The 15,705-nt window shown below is 40.2% G+C and overlaps 1 protein-coding gene across 20 annotated transcripts in view; it reads right to left on the bottom strand.

Moving 5' to 3' along the window:
• The window catches only part of LOC139792890 (poly(rC)-binding protein 3-like), a 510,075-nt gene that overhangs the window by 34,963 nt on the left and 459,407 nt on the right, over positions 1 to 15,705 (bottom strand). For all 20 annotated transcript variants that reach the window (XM_071736835.1, XM_071736837.1, XM_071736836.1 and 17 more), the window contains 5 exons: positions 14,637 to 14,660; positions 14,507 to 14,539; positions 11,237 to 11,353; positions 5,009 to 5,140; positions 613 to 741 (listed from right to left, as the gene is read on the bottom strand). In XM_071736835.1, the coding sequence (XP_071592936.1) occupies positions 613 to 741; positions 5,009 to 5,140; positions 11,237 to 11,353; positions 14,507 to 14,539; positions 14,637 to 14,660 (435 nt within the window). The remainder of the gene's footprint in view (positions 1 to 612; positions 742 to 5,008; positions 5,141 to 11,236; positions 11,354 to 14,506; positions 14,540 to 14,636; positions 14,661 to 15,705) is intronic.

The following is a 15,705-nucleotide window of genomic DNA, read 5'->3' as shown; positions in this document are numbered from 1 at the left end:
TACCAGACTTGGATGGTTTCTGCCCTGTTCTGTTTCAGAATAAAATGCTTTTCTCTCAGAATGGGCTGCAGCTCAGTGCAGGACCTGGTTTGTTGTTTGACAGTGTCATCAGAGATCTGGTCTTTGATCGCTAAACTCTGCTGCAGGAGGCTCTCAGAGGCCAGGTAGGACCCAGTCTAGCAGAGTCCTCTGGAAATCCCTGGCACCCGGAGGGCAGGAAGCACCCTCGGGAAACCCAGGGTGCTTGCAAATTAAAAATAATGTGCTTGAGCACACCAAGTGAGAGGTGATCATAGAATAGAATCATAGAATTGGCTGGGTTGCAAGGGACCCCTGAGATCATCAAGTCCAACCCTTGATCCACTACAGCTGCAGTTACCAGACCATGGCACTGAGTGCCACATCCAGTCTCTTTTTAAATATCTCCAGGGACGGAGAATCCACCACTTCCCGGGGCAGCCCATTCCAGTGTTTGATCACCCTCTCTGTAAAGAAATTCTTTCTAATGTCCAACCTAAACCTCCCCCGGCACAACTTGAGACCGTGCCCTCTTGTCTTGCTGAGAGCTGCCTGGGAAAAGAGACCCAGTGATAACCCCAGGCACTTCCTTACCTCCAGCATAACCACGCAGATCTGTTTCACACACTGGATGATGGCATCGGGGGTGCCCGAGATGGTGACTGCGCGCTCCGTCGAGTTTGGCAGCATGTCCCCTGCCACCTGCACCTGGGCACCTGTGGACTTCAGCAGAGACAAAGCAAAGAGGGCGTCACCATAGGGCAGGGGCCTCTCCAAAGCAATTCTCTGATGTCATGGAAGGGAGGTGCTGCTAAACTCCTGTGTTTTCTTTGCTAGATGTGCGGTAAGGTGTGTGCCTAAACTCACTCCCAGGCAGGGTAACTGGGGTCTGGCAGGACAGGGATTTGCCTCTTCAAGACAATTTGCAAACATTCCCATCCTAGGAAGATTAGGAAGATTAGTTTTGGAATGAAACTGTGATGCAAATTTCAGGACAAGACTTTTAACCCACTTAAAGACAGTCAGCTGCAATGCTGACTTAAAAATAAGAAAAAGGTGAAGCAAAATACTTTCCAATAACAAAAGACAAAAGAAAATAAAAAAATTCCTTATAAATGAAGAAGGCCTGGCAGGGATTTGCCTCTTCAAGTCAATTTGCAAACAAAATTAATCATCCTAGGAAGATTAGTCCTGTTTTGGAATCAAACAAATTTCAGGACAAGACTTTTAACCCACTTAAAGACAGACAGCTGCAAAGCTGACTAAAAAATAAGAAAAAGGTGAAGCAAAATACTTTCCAATAACAAAAAACAAAATAAAACAAAAAATTGCTGATAAATGAAGAAGGCCTGGCAGGACAGGGATTTGCCTCTTCAAGTCAATTTGCAAACATTCCCATCCTAGGAAGATCAGTCCTCAGTTGCTGTTTTGGAATCAAACTGTGACATGAATTTCAGGACAAGATTTTTAACCCACTTAAAGAGAGACAGCTACAAAGCTGACTAAAAAATAAGAAAAAGGTGAAGCAAAATACTTTCCAATAACAAACCAAACCAAGACAGTAAAAAGTTGCAGATAAATGAAGAAGGTCTGCTAATCAAATAAGTTGCAGGTAAATGGCTCTTTAATCCACTGATGGCTGACTTGTATGTCTGGATGGAAATTGAGGCTGCTTATTACTCTGCAATATTTCAGGATGGTACAGAAGAGCTTCTAAATTATAATTACTGATGATTAAATATATGCACATCTTCAACTTTTAATGAATCCAAGGAGGTAATGAGCCATTTTTGTTTTACTTTTCTTTTTTTTTTTTTTTTTTTTAATTTGATTTCAGTACTGATGTATCTTAGCTAACCAAAAAACCCCCAAAACAAAACCCAAAAACAAAACAACAAACCCCACAACAAATCTAAACAAAAAACCCAAAAAAACAGAAGACTCTTTGGCATTATTTCACAAGCCTCCTGAAGGACCTTTTCAGTCAATTGAAAAAAACCCAGGCATTTCATATTGAGTTAGCATTTTCATGTATTAAAATCTATGCCTGACTGTTATTGCAATGCAATTATTTTGGCTTTTTAAAAAAAATTATTTTCAGTAACCATTGACTTTGTGCTAGTCAGCAAGGAGTTAATTTGCTTTCCTGCTGGTCACATAGAACACGTTACTCTATTTTCCAGAGACTGATTAAATTACTGATTGCATGGTCTGCTTGCTACTGCTGTTTAAGGCCAGAATATCAATTCTATGCTCTGTAATAGACTTCGGAATTTCGCCACAATTTGATCAATCAGTCACGCTTCTCTTTTTTTTTTTTTTTGTGTTGTTGTTATCTTACCTTGAAAATAGTTCAGCAACCCTACATGTTATTCCTGAGTACATGACTGAACACAAAAGTCCATTCCTTAAGCAATTGTGGCTCAGTGTGGAGTGTGATGGGCAAATTAGACCATTTCAAGATGGATGATCCTTTTGTTTCCTGTTTGATCATCTTTGCTGTTTAATATACAGTGCAGGGTATCTTTACACCCAGCATAAAACACTCTGCCAAATACTGCAGTTATTTATGCATCTGGTTCCAGTGTTAAAGTTGCTTATTCTTTGACTTCGGTCATATGTCAGCAATAAAAAAATGAGAAATATTTTTGCACATTACCCTTATGCTTAAGAAAATGTGCAGTGTGATTTCTTGCTACATTAGCTTTATTAAAAAGACCTATTTGGCCAAACACTACTCTCTTACTGCTTTGTACTAGACTAGTAGGTAATTGCTTCTGAAACTGTGCACACCAGGATAATCATTTCCATCATTTAATCTTCACAGACCAGCAGGCCATTCCCACCTTTAATAGCCTACGTCCTAAAAGCACTTACTCAGTGCTTTGGATGAGGTTACCAATATTTAAAATAAACTCCAAAGTATCGACAAGCTATAAAACCAGAGATAAACACTCTCTATCACATGCTTCACACTTATGCCTACTCCTATTTCCACACAAAGAAGAAATCAATTGAATTCCTGCTTCCTGACAGTTCTGGACATCTGTGGGGCTTGGAGAACCATAAGAAATCATGTCTCATGGCTGAGGTAACTTCTGACCATGTGCTCTGATTGTAGCTCTGCCCTCTCCTGTGGCAAGGCTTGAGTGTGGCTTTGCTCACCCAGACATAAACCGTGGCAAACACCAACAACGTGGTGGCCAAGCAGGATCTGAGCTGGAAATGTCCCCTGCATAAGGCAAATCAAACACCCACAACGTGCACTTCAACACAATAGAATCTTCTTCCATCCATATGAAGTTCTAAACTAAAACAGAGAGTCCCCTATGACATTAACATCTGCACAGAAATAGTTTTCTTCTCCTCATTGTCACCAAGTGACTCTTTTCTCTCACATCTCAAAAGCTGGCTTGACAACAAGGACTACTAAGGGGGACGGCTCCTACTCTGATGAAAAATAAAGTAAGAGCATTCCAAGGAAAAAAATAACATCTGATTTGTAATTGCCTTTTATTTGCAAGTTTCAGAAAGCAGGGGGACCCCTGTCAGAAGGCAGGGCTCTGAATTTTTTTTCTGCACATTTTCATTAACACAGTTTATGAAGAAAGAGGCTCCTGGAGGAACAACATATTCTTTGCTTGGTAACAAAACCCCTGAAATAGCTTTTGGCAGCTCCACCAGCTAATGGAATCAGTACACACTGTTTTTGCTTTCCTGTATGCAAGGAGAGAAAAAACTCTTTCAGAAGCAGCCAAAATCTGAAAGGTAAAAATAATTCTTCAGAAGGAACTTTGTTAAAAAAGACTGAGAGAATCAAATTGGAATTGAAATGAAAAGATTTGGGAGAACCTGAAAGTCAACAAGATGAGACCCTTAACTGTCCTCATCATCACCTTTTCTCCCAAGGCTGCCATAGACTAACATTTCACAGCAACTGCTGGATATAAATTTTTGATCAATTATTTTTCCACTCCTTTTTGACATTTGATCAGATTTTCTTTCATAGAAAAATAACTGTTAACTTCTTCTTTTTTTTTTTTTTCATTTGAAAAAAAAAGGAAAATACTGACTCAAATCCATATTTTAGATAAAAATAGGTCTGTCAAAAGCTTCTATTTTGACACAGTCAAATGAAAAAAAAAAAAGATTGGTATTTTTCTTTGATATTCAGCACCTCATGCCACACTGGAAGGAATAAGAATTAAGTTGGAGTACTGCTACTTTCTCCAGAATAAAAATCCATTTTTCTGAAATTTTCTGTTCAGATTTTCTCTACATAACTGAGCATTTACCTAATTTTCTTGTCTGACTAATTGCAAACGTATCCTTGTCTTGGCATGTGCTGTGTAGCTACAGTCATGTACAGAAGAATTAAACCTGGCTCTGTAGGATAACTTTTGCATTTTCTTGTTAAAGGAAAAAGCAGCTGCTAGCACACCACATCAAATAAACACCTTTAGATAAAAGTCTAAAGGTTTTTAAAAAATGTCAACAGGGGGTTGGAATACAGGAAATCAGATCACCCATGGCACAGTGATATTAGGGAGAAACAGTAAAATAGTATTACATTTTTTTTTTTTCCCAAAAAGTAGATCAAATGTTTGATCTACAAACCTGGAAGTGCCAGCTGGGTCTTTCTCTGGCTGCAAGAGTGGTGGCTAATCTGGAAAAGGCTGCAATGCTCCAACTCAGGATGACCTAAGTACTGCTGGGGAGGGTGCTGTGCCTGAAGAGAAACTGGACGACTCATTTCCACGGCTAAAATTCTGCTTTGCTGAATTGTGCATCAGTGAAGCTCTGTCTTTATTTCACATGCTGCTGTCTTTAGCTTCAAGGAAGATAGAGGGGTACAGCAGGGCAAGGCTTTTCACTCAGCACATGTTTTCATTGGTGTGATGAGCAAAGTGCAGTGGCCCATGGTGGCAGGGAATGGCTGCAGTAGGACACCAAGCTAGCCTGTGCTCCTGGCAGACTTCCCAGGACTTACCTCCCTGATTTCTTTGATTTTGGAACCTCCTTTTCCTATGAGGGATCCACACTGGCTTGCTGGGACGACGAGCCTCAGTGTTACAGGCGGCTTGCTTGTCACCGTGCTGTTTGTCATCGAGGCATTTATGTCCTGTAATCACAACGTCACTGAGAATTAGGGAAGGATTTGTCATTCCTGGTAAGCACTGTAGGTTCAGACCTAATGCCTGAGCTGTTTGTGGAGACCTGGGGAATCTGCAAGCAATCATAATCTGTTTCTCTGGCAGCAGCTCTGCTGCTGCTATCTCGAAGCTGGAAACTCAGGAGCACCTTGTGCTAGAAGAAGCCCTTTTCCTGTCCTGTGTTGCAGCCCCATGCTGCAGGACCATAGAAGAGAATATTTATATTTATATTTATATTTATATTTATATTTATATTTATATTTATATTTATATTTATATTTATATTTATATTTATATTTATATCTATATTTATATTTATATTTATATTTATTTATATTTATATTGTGCCTATGACCATATTGATAAACATTCTTTGTAACCACTCTGACAGCAAAGATGAGAACAGAAGTCAGCCTGTTAGTACCTCAGCACTTCTGTTTCCAACCAATTTAAAAAAATAAAAAGACACAAGACTTTGCTGCCAGCCTGTCACTTGACCAGCCAAAGCAGATGGAAAAGACAGAAGAGGCTTTTGAGTCCACAGGGCTCCAAACCCTGATTTGGTCTCTTTTCCACCTTCTCAATTAGAGCACTTCCACTAAATTACATGTCTTCACATTTCACACCATTTCATGTCAGGTTTGATACAAAATAAAAATGTTAAAAATGGGAATGACGAAGAACCTGTGAATAATTGGAAGCAGGGGAAATCAGATTATTTTAATAAATGTTTTGCTACGTCCCAGGTTTAATTTATCTCTTTTTAGCACAGACATAAGTATTTGTAGTACTATATAATTTCTAAAATCTTTTCCATCACAGCTCTTAGCAAGAATACAAGAAACTCAACAGAATATCCATTACTTGTATACAGGTAATGTAACCTGTATCTGTGTATCTCATTATCCAATGATACTACACTGAGAATTTTGAGATACTACTTCTAGTAGTTTACTAAAACTATAGCAAGGTTTACATTGTTTTAAATACATTTTGCTAGTTTAAAATCTTCTAGGCAAGACAAAGCAATCCCTCCAATGCCTCCATCACAGAGGAAAAATTAAAGCTTATATTCCCAGCAATCATTAGGATGCTACTGAGAGTACTTAGGATCACTAAAAAGGCCACAAACTGCATAGCACCTCTCCAGCAACTCATGAGAACCTCGAAGAGGTTTGCTAACACTAGCTACTAGCTGCAGGCTGAAAAGACCATCTCATCCATCTGTGAAGTGATAGCACAGTTATTACACCTTTCACATAAACGGTATCCAAAAGATTAGGACAGGTATGACAGAAAATTTTAATTTCACATTAAATTAGCTAACAATCCAACGAGAGTTCCAGCAGACACAGCTAATGTTTTCCCCTACATGCTTGCATACCAAGACTAACAGTTATTAAAAAATAATTACAAAATGCCTGTGCAGTGTGATCAGAACCCCAAATCCTTGTTGAATCAGACTGGGAGCTCAGTGACACCAGCTCTGATTCCTGCATTACCTCCGCATCTGTGATGGCAACATTGGCATTTTTTGACCTTGCTTATCTCAAAAGAGCAGGAAAAAAATCTTGAATGGAATGAGGCATTGCTGCATGCCACAAGACAGCTATCAAATCACTCCTCTGCCAGCCACTAACTCACATTTTGTTTAGTGCCTGTGTCAGTGAGAGACCGCAATCCAAAATAAAGTGAGAGGGAAAACAGAATTTTGCAGCACCCATGTATCTGAAATAAAGCTTAAGATGCCATCTTACTCTGTCATGTTTGTGTCAGGTGGAGACACAAGATTATCCAGATGTAATAACTCTTCTCAGCCACCCAACATGACCATGATGTCTCCCACTTCCATATCACATCTGCCCTGTCCTCAAGGCTTTCACTGCACTTTGTACCATCAGAAGCATTTCACAAAAACTGGAAGCTGCTATTCTCTTTATTTTCTCCTCATCATTAAAAAAAGAGCAAAATCTAAGCAGACAGGCTCATCAGCATGGGATTCAAAAAGGAGTTTGTCCAGATTAAAAACACAACTAAAGAAAAATGAGCAGGAAAAAAAAGCCCCTCCAGAACTACAGGGTCCCAAGTAGGGCTGGCCAGAGACTTTCTCACAGAACAATCATCTTTCAAACTGGGAGATTCCCAGTTCTTTCATGTCTAACTTTCTGGGGCATTACCTCAGGGCTGAATCAGAGATGAGAGATGGATCTTGCATGGCTTTCTGGTTGCTTGCCTTGGGTGTTCCTCAGCCAGGATGAGCTAACTGGGAGCCTGGAAGTGTGGGAGCCAGTGGTCCACTGGCTTCAAACCAGTGCTGAAGCCTTGCAGCATCTCTGCCTCTGGCATCCCAGAGTCACAGTGTCTAAGGCTTCCCAGAGCAGGCAAATCTGGCTGCTTAAAAATCTACCAAACTTCCTGGGAAAAATGTATCAAAATTCTTTTTTACTGAAGAATGAAATGCTAAACCTGTCATATTTCAACATTAAGTTGAAAGTACAACAAGTCTGTGAGGTGGCTTCTCACTTGGTAAATGACCACCACAGGATTTACCTTGGTTGTAGCAGCATATCTCAAAAAGACATCTCAATTGCATGTATCACTTTGCCTTTCCTTCTTATTCCTGGAGCTGAGCACATTTCTTCTTAAATATTTGCAAACAAACAAGGATTCCACCACACTTTTATTTATTTGGAGAAGGTCTGACCACTGAGATCTGACTGCAGATTTTTCCAGCATTTAACTACCATGTATTTACTGTGGATTATGCATATTTATACTCAAAACCAGAGCTTTACTGCTCACTTGTGAACTTTCTGCTTAATTTCTTGGGTCTCAGCCTCTAGCCTGCAAATCATTGCTCTAAAACAGCCTCTCTTGCAACTCCAGTGGTCTGGCTGGGTTAGTGCCATTTTTTAACAACCCTCTTTTTCCTCTGCAGTGAATACTTTAATTGTTTATATAATTACCCACCTAGCTTGTAAATTCATCACCAGACTCCTAGAAAATAAACTTTTATTAGGAAGGTTATCAAATCAGAGTGATATAAAGCTGTGGAGCAGCTACACAGTAAACACTTCTCCAGCTCTTCATTTTTATCTTTTTGGTGTATTTTGGGAGTTTTTCTAACATTAGAAAAATATTCCAGTGCTCCCATATCTTCCTAGACATGCTTATCCCCAGCTATGCAACTTGTAGGGTTGAAGGGCTTCATGTGAGCATGCATAACAAATACTGAAAAATCCCTTAAACCATCAGTCTTATACATGCATCTTATTTTGTTCTGCTTCAAGGTAGCTGGAATAACTAGAGCTGGGCCAGACACTTTCTGCTGTGGGATTTTCATTTTTTAAAATGGTTGAAGACATTCCCAGCAAAATATGTGAATGAAAAATAACATTTGATAGCTAGCTCATTTGTAATTTCTGAAACAGTGATGTATTATGCCTCCAAATTGTTAGTTACCTCATTTTATTGACAGGGATAGGAAATCAACTGATTATATGAGATATTTTTCTTTACCACTGTCCTTATAAATATACCAAAAGCCAATTACATTAAACCAAATACAGATATTTCAGAATATAACTGCAGCACCTTATCTGCAGGGAGCACCAATTCCCCCTCGCTAATATCCACATGAAGACTCCAGATGACCCTCTAAAATCTGCAAGGGTAAATATGTATAAAACCCTGGAGTTCAGATTTCTTTGCCTATTGCAACCTACAGCACTTTGAAAGACAACGTGGTGTTGGGTGGTAGGGTGGGGATCTGATTCTGTGCATTGTTCTACATTTTTTTTTTTTTTTAGAAATGCAGTGTTATTTCCATTTGGTGGCTATTTTGGTGGGAACTGCCAGGGATTACATCCATTAGTGGTTTCCTGAGGATTTTTCAGGATAAGGACTTAGGCAGAGCATGCTTTTCATGCAAAGAGCAGAGAGACTGCTTTCTCTAGGTTTCCATGGATTGGAGAGTGTGGTAACATACACAAAGCTGCCTCTTAAGCTAGAAGAAACACCCATTGGTACAAGATGGGTAGGAAATAAAGCTGAAAAGGAGATGACAACAGGTAATTTTAAATTTGGCCTGGAGAGATTTACTTGCATGGTCCTTCAGGATTCAACCTCAAGATTATTATTATCTCATTAATAATTGACCCAGAAAAAACCCAAAAGCATTCTTAAAAACTATACCATGCCACAAAATCAGGGTACTTTATCAACATGTTTAAAGTCTGGAATATCACAAAGGAAGATCTAAAAACCCATGAAGGATTGGAGAAATATAAATAGGATTAACATTTGAGGTATGGAAAAAAAAAGCGCCATGTCCTTTGTCTGGGGGCTGACAGGAATGTCTGCTGAGACCAAAGAGAGGTGTTTTCCTACTGAAAACACCTGAGCAGGAGCAGGGGTTACCTGCCAGGCACAGCATGGTTGAGTGAAAGGCATTACACTGGCTGGAGGTGAGGAGTTCCCAGCAGCATTCCCAAGGGTATATTAGCACCACAGCCAGGACAGAAGACTGCTAGCACCATAAAATAAGCCACTGTGGAACTTCCTTTGCAACCTTTCCACAATCAAACATACTTTTAAAACAAACTGTAGCTGGGAAAAAGGTAGAAAGGGACTACTGGAGTCACGAGAGGGGTGGGGGATTCATTTCCTGAAAGACTGATGTTGGTTCTCTTCACTTACTCTGGCAAAAGCAAGAGTGTGAGAGGCTTAAACTGGTTTCTTAAAAGTATATCTAAGAGCAGAATCTTCAAGGATGGAGAGGAAACTGCTTAAACTAATGGCCAGTGCTGGCACAGGAACAAAGGTGTATAAAGTGCTCATGAAGAAATTTAGATGAGGAGTGAAAAGGTGCCTGGTTATCAGAGAACTGAGGTTGTGGATCCAGTATCAGGGAAAAGTAGGACATAAATCTAACTAGTTTTTGATCATGCAGAAGGTTGCAAGACATACCACTTATGCTGGAAGATTACTGCATCTAGTGTCCAGCAAGCTCTCTTCTAGTGTTCTTACTATAAATGTGAGCAATCACCACAGACAAATGAAGGCACATGCTGATGTTTCCCATTGATGCCAGCACCTCCCAGTGCTATGGGGAGATGTAGAGACTAACCTCACTGAACTGGAGAAATGAATACTGATGAGAAAGGGACTCAAATCCCTTTAGCTTGGTTACTGATGGAAAGACACAGACCCTTTCTCCTGTTGCAGGTGATTCAGTTCACCCATCTGCAGACTCTTCCTTCAGCAGAAGGTAAATTACCTTCAGCAGGGGTCTCAGTCTCTCTACAGAGGATGGGTGAGGTGCTTGGATTAGATTTTTGAAAGTCAAGCCTCTCCTGCATGGCAAGAGTTCATATTCCATGGCCTGCTGCCTTTTCTGTGACATTTCCCTTTGAAGTGGTGACCATATCTAATCACAGTCAGTCCATGAAAGTTGAAGAGATGCCAGCACTTTAGGTATATATCTTCACTGAACTGTAATTCTACAGTAATCTGAGTACTTCCTTTCCTTTCCTTTACTAATAGTAAAGATACTATTAGTATCTTTATTTTAATTAATTCTTAACATTAATTTTAAAATCCAAACTTTAAATGTGAGAACTGGTAATCATACAGCTTGTTTTTCAATAAAAAATTTATAGTTGAATATATTAGTTTTGACATATATAAAATTTACATCAATGTCAAACGGAATAATATAAAACAAAGTGCTAAAAGTTAGGCAATAATTCTTTTCAAATAAAACGTGCAGTGGAACTAGAAATTTTCCAAGACATTTTACCTACCACTAACACACATTACTAGAAACAATTGCTTTCCCCTGAAGCCTCCAGAAAGCAAAAGAAATGATCAAACAGCTTGTAAATTGACCCATTATTTTTCTTCAGTGTTACTTCCAAAATCATTTATAAAAATACAACCACTGTCATTGCTATTAAATAGAACATGAAACAAATCATACTTAACATTAAAGCAAACATGAGAAATTTCAAATAGGGGTTGTATTTCAACTTGAAGAGAGAAAAAAACATATTTCATTTGCTTACCTCTTCAAATTTTAGTGCAATCATAGAAAAAGCTTTAAAAATTGCATCTGTTGGGCCTGTTATCGTCACAATTCTCTCTGGACAAGAGCCTTCTGAAATATTGATACGAGCACCACTCTGCCAAAAAGAAAAAATATTTTTCAAATTTATACTTCCCACGAAGCAAACCGAGTAGGATTAGGGATACAGTTTGGGAAGAAACATCTTGAGGCACCTAATTCCCTTTTCTAAAACCTCAGCCCCAACATCACATAATTTCAGCACAAACTGATCACACTTCAAAAATTCATCTAACTGCTGGAAGGTAGCTCCTGTATGGGTAAACACTTATACAGTCTTCATTGCAGTATGCAAATAGCACCTCTTTAACTGGAAGATGCAAATAATTGCATAATCAAGTATTTTCCCTTCCCTCTTGCTTGTCTCCAGGGAGCATCAGCATGTCCCAGGAAAGATGCATCTCTCTGGTTTGGAGACCCAAAGGCAGGGCTTCATCTATCTAGTTCAGCCATTGCTTTGCAATGTGGAGAAGGTTCCTTATGGGTGTGCTTTATGGCAATTAATATGCATAGAACAATACTTAATAAGTGTAAAAGTAGGACAGGCAACAGTAACAGCATTATCTCCTTAGGGCAAGGAGCCTTTTGGAAGGAGTTAGAAAGCCCTAAGTCTCGGAGACAAGAGAGCATGGCTCTCAGGCATATTCAGTCCAATTCATGTCATTGTGGCAGTGCAGAGAAAAACCCTAACTAGATGTAAATATGTGTAGGAGGATATTGACAAGGATCACAGCCATTCAGGTAAGACCCTCTGCTAATATCGACTAACAAGCTACTGGAGCCTTAACTCATCCACAGGCACTGACCTTCTGGAGGATCTGGGACTGCAGCAAATGTAGGTAATCTGGGTTGATTTCATAGAATCATAAAGTTATGGTTTCAGTTGGAAGGGACTTTAAAGATCCTCTAGTCCCAACACCGCTGCATGGGCAGGGACACCTCCCACTAGATCAAGTTGCTCAAAGCCCCATCCAACATGGCCTTGAAATTTGGCCCTTTGCCTTCAGAGTTGCCATGAATCAGGTTATGTGCTGTGTGTCTGAGCCCTTATTCGTGTGCATACGGTGTCTCAACAGCAAGATACCCCATGTAGTCAAGCAACCAAACACAACAATAAAACCCCCCACTTAACAGTACTTATACAAAAATCTAGTAGCCATGGGTTTGGCTGGCAGACATTCTCTGTGTTCACAGGTGAGAAAAGGCAGCAGACGTTTTCTGGCAGGGCAAATAGAGTGGTCCTTGCCCTCATCAAACATCAGTACCAGGTCAGGAAAGAGATTAGGACTTGGGGACTGCTTCTGCTGGTGGCAGTGTCTGGCTGTCACCACCACTGGTGAACCTGAGTTGTGGGACTCAGCCTGGCAGGAGAGGAGCCATGCCAAGCAGAGCCACTCCTGCCAGCCCCACCACCTTCACACCAAGCACAGAGCTTCCTTTGCAGCTGGAACCACAGGAGCTTGACTTAAAGATTGCTCCATCATAGGCTTGTGGTGGCCAAAATTCACACGTATTACCCTTTTGATAGACAACCAGTCAAAGCAGAGCTACGGCAATTAAAATTTTATGTGGTGCAGGGCACAGAAGTGAGGCTTCTGTACTTTTATTTAGGCCTGAAGTTGGCTGACACTTCTTGCTCTGACAAAGCAGGGCAAAGTTACTTTTCATTCCACAAAGATGGTACAAAACTTGTCACATCTGCCAGGAAAGTAAAAATAAAGCTGTGTTTTATTTTTAACAAAGTAGTTATTTAAAAGAAGGACTGATTTTTCACACAGAGACATAGCTTTTTGGTCCTGTGCTGATATCAAGATGCATACAATTTTTTTTTAAAAAATCAAGCAACCAAGTAAAGCCTCTTGTGACCATGTGCTCATGACAGTGGATTTTCAGGAGTGGAAGAAGAACATTGTTTATTTATCTTGAAAAACTAACCATAGATCATAACAGTTCTCTAAGATGTTTAACTCAGAAGTCAGGACCACTTTCCAATGATGGCTTTGTTTTTGTGCACGCAATTTATACCTAAAGATATCTGCCCATGATCATAATTAATAACAAAACTACAATGTGTTTAATCAACTGGGAGGATTAACTAGTATATTGGAATTTTTTTTTCCCAAAAAATCTTAGTAAATATACATGTGTGTAAAAAAAAATGGGTGAAAGCCCTCTTCATCAAAGAAGGAGCTCAGAACTCAGTTAGCCTGACAAAGAACTCCCTATTGTGTATATCCAAAGATGTATCTCAGCAATTTTATTTGCTATATATGCACTGAGATTTCCCTGCCACAGACCTTCTATCAGTATATTAAACAACAAAACAGCTGACACAGTAATATCCTGTAGATTTACAGGAAGCAATTTTTTATTGAGGCATCCTTGTACTTATACACTTTGCACTCCTAAAGTTTTGGACAGTAGGATTTGGCTTTTGGCTTATAGGTTTAGCATTTGCTTCAAAGATGGAAAACTACATGGGTCTGCAGGTAAGATGTGCTGCCCTGTGGGACAAGTGTGAGTCTATAATCTCCACATGGGCACAACTCTGAGGACAGTGCCACTTGCTGTGCGGCCAGGAAAGAAGCCTGAGGACACCAGGGAGACTGAGGTTTATGCAGTATGATGTTTTAGTTAGATTTTTTGTATTTACAACCTTTTCATAGCATGTAGATAGCAGGTGTGCAGGTCTACCCTGTCCACATCCTATTCACAGCTGCAAACCAAACAGGAGTCGAGGCTTTGCAGAGACATGGCAGAGGGATGCTTTGGCTCAAGCAAGTCTGGCTCTGGCTCTGCTGAAGCTCCTGAACACCCCCAAACTTTACACAGCATCAGACTGCAGACTGGTTTCAGATTTTGGAAGCTCTCTACCAGGAGGCCAAGCTGTGTGCAGGACCACTGTCTGTATGCTAAAGAAAGATACTGTGGTTTTGATGCACAGAATCGCTGTGGCTAAAGTTGAGATAAGGCGGCAGCGGGCATATTGCCATGGGAACGAAAGGCTCCAGACTGCCGTGGCGATAAGGAGGCTACATTAAGAGCAATGTTTAATTTAGGCCAGAGCATTTATACACCACCACTTGCGAAGAGTGATGCTGTTATATTAAGTGCCCACTTGATGGCAGTGTCGGTCTGCACACGCTGGCTTTCCCAGTTCTCTGAGCTGTATGTAAGGAAAGGCAAGTAAAGACATCAAGGCTTGTCTTACCTCCTCCCTCATCTTCTTAACTGTCTCACCCTTCTGTTAAAGAAACAGAAAAAAAGTTAGGCTGGACTGAGGAAGTGAACTGATATACAGTATTTTGACATGAAATAAAGAGAGAAAGTAATTTCCTGACCTTTCCGATAATGCTTCCAACCTCCTGAAAGAGAGAAAAAAAAAAAAGACACTGTGAATGATATGATTTGCTAAAGAAGAACATTTGATCTGCTCCTAAGCTATTTCACTATCACATTTTTTTTTTCCAAACCTGCAACGTGAGGCACAGCCCCTTCTGTTGTTGCTGTATACAAATATGCTGTGCTAGGTAGAAAAAGGTGGACTTAAAAACGCAGCTTCACAGCCTACCAATTGTGCACGAAAAATACCTTTACCAGAAACTGATCTTGCAGTTACAGATCAATGCTGGTACTATCCACACGTAGGAACCTCTATCAGGGAGTCAAAAAATTTAAAATAATTGAACCGCACAACCTTCTACAGAAAATGGGATGTAATACAAGCAGCAAAAAACTGCTGATCTCTCTGGGGCTGGGTATTTACCCCTTTTAAACCATGTAATAACTAGAGCTGAATTTCCATGCCAGTGAGTGTTATTGTGTAAACACCTGGTGGCCTGTCTTAATCTTCCTGTCAAGCACTTACACAGCAATAATGCTAATCACTTTTTAGGGATTTGGGAATTGCTACTGGGCTCCCACAACCTAATAATAAGAAATGTCGGTGTGGACACACAATAGGGAAAAAATGTGGCAGTTCAGGCAAAGTCCCATGGGTTAAAAACTCAGGGCATACAGGCAACAGGTAGGGAAAAAAAAAAAAAAAAAGATTATAACTTTAAAATGAGTAGTTTGGACACATTACACAAATCATGCACGTGTGACAGCAGACTGGAGATTATCTGATGGAGAGGACACCAGCTGAAGGAAACCAAATGCATCTCCTGTCCTCAGATTCTGAAACGCACTTCAGCAGTTGAAGACTGTCTCACCTGGCTGACTGGCTGGAAACACACGATACACAGTGTCACCCCCCCCGCCCCAATCTGTGTATTTAAGTCTGACCCATCCTGAAACACAGTTCAAAGAGTTAGATTTAAGAAATTGTCCTCCATGGTTCTATCCAAGGATGGACTCATGATGAAGGGGTAGTTATTGACTCTGCAGTTGAGGACCACCTGCAGTGGC

This window comes from Heliangelus exortis, chromosome 2, assembly GCF_036169615.1.
Source record: "Heliangelus exortis chromosome 2, bHelExo1.hap1, whole genome shotgun sequence".
NCBI classification, from domain to species: Eukaryota; Metazoa; Chordata; class Aves; order Apodiformes; family Trochilidae; genus Heliangelus; species Heliangelus exortis.
The sequence above is the reverse complement of the archived record's forward strand: the minus strand, read 5'-3'. Positions and strand labels throughout refer to the sequence as shown.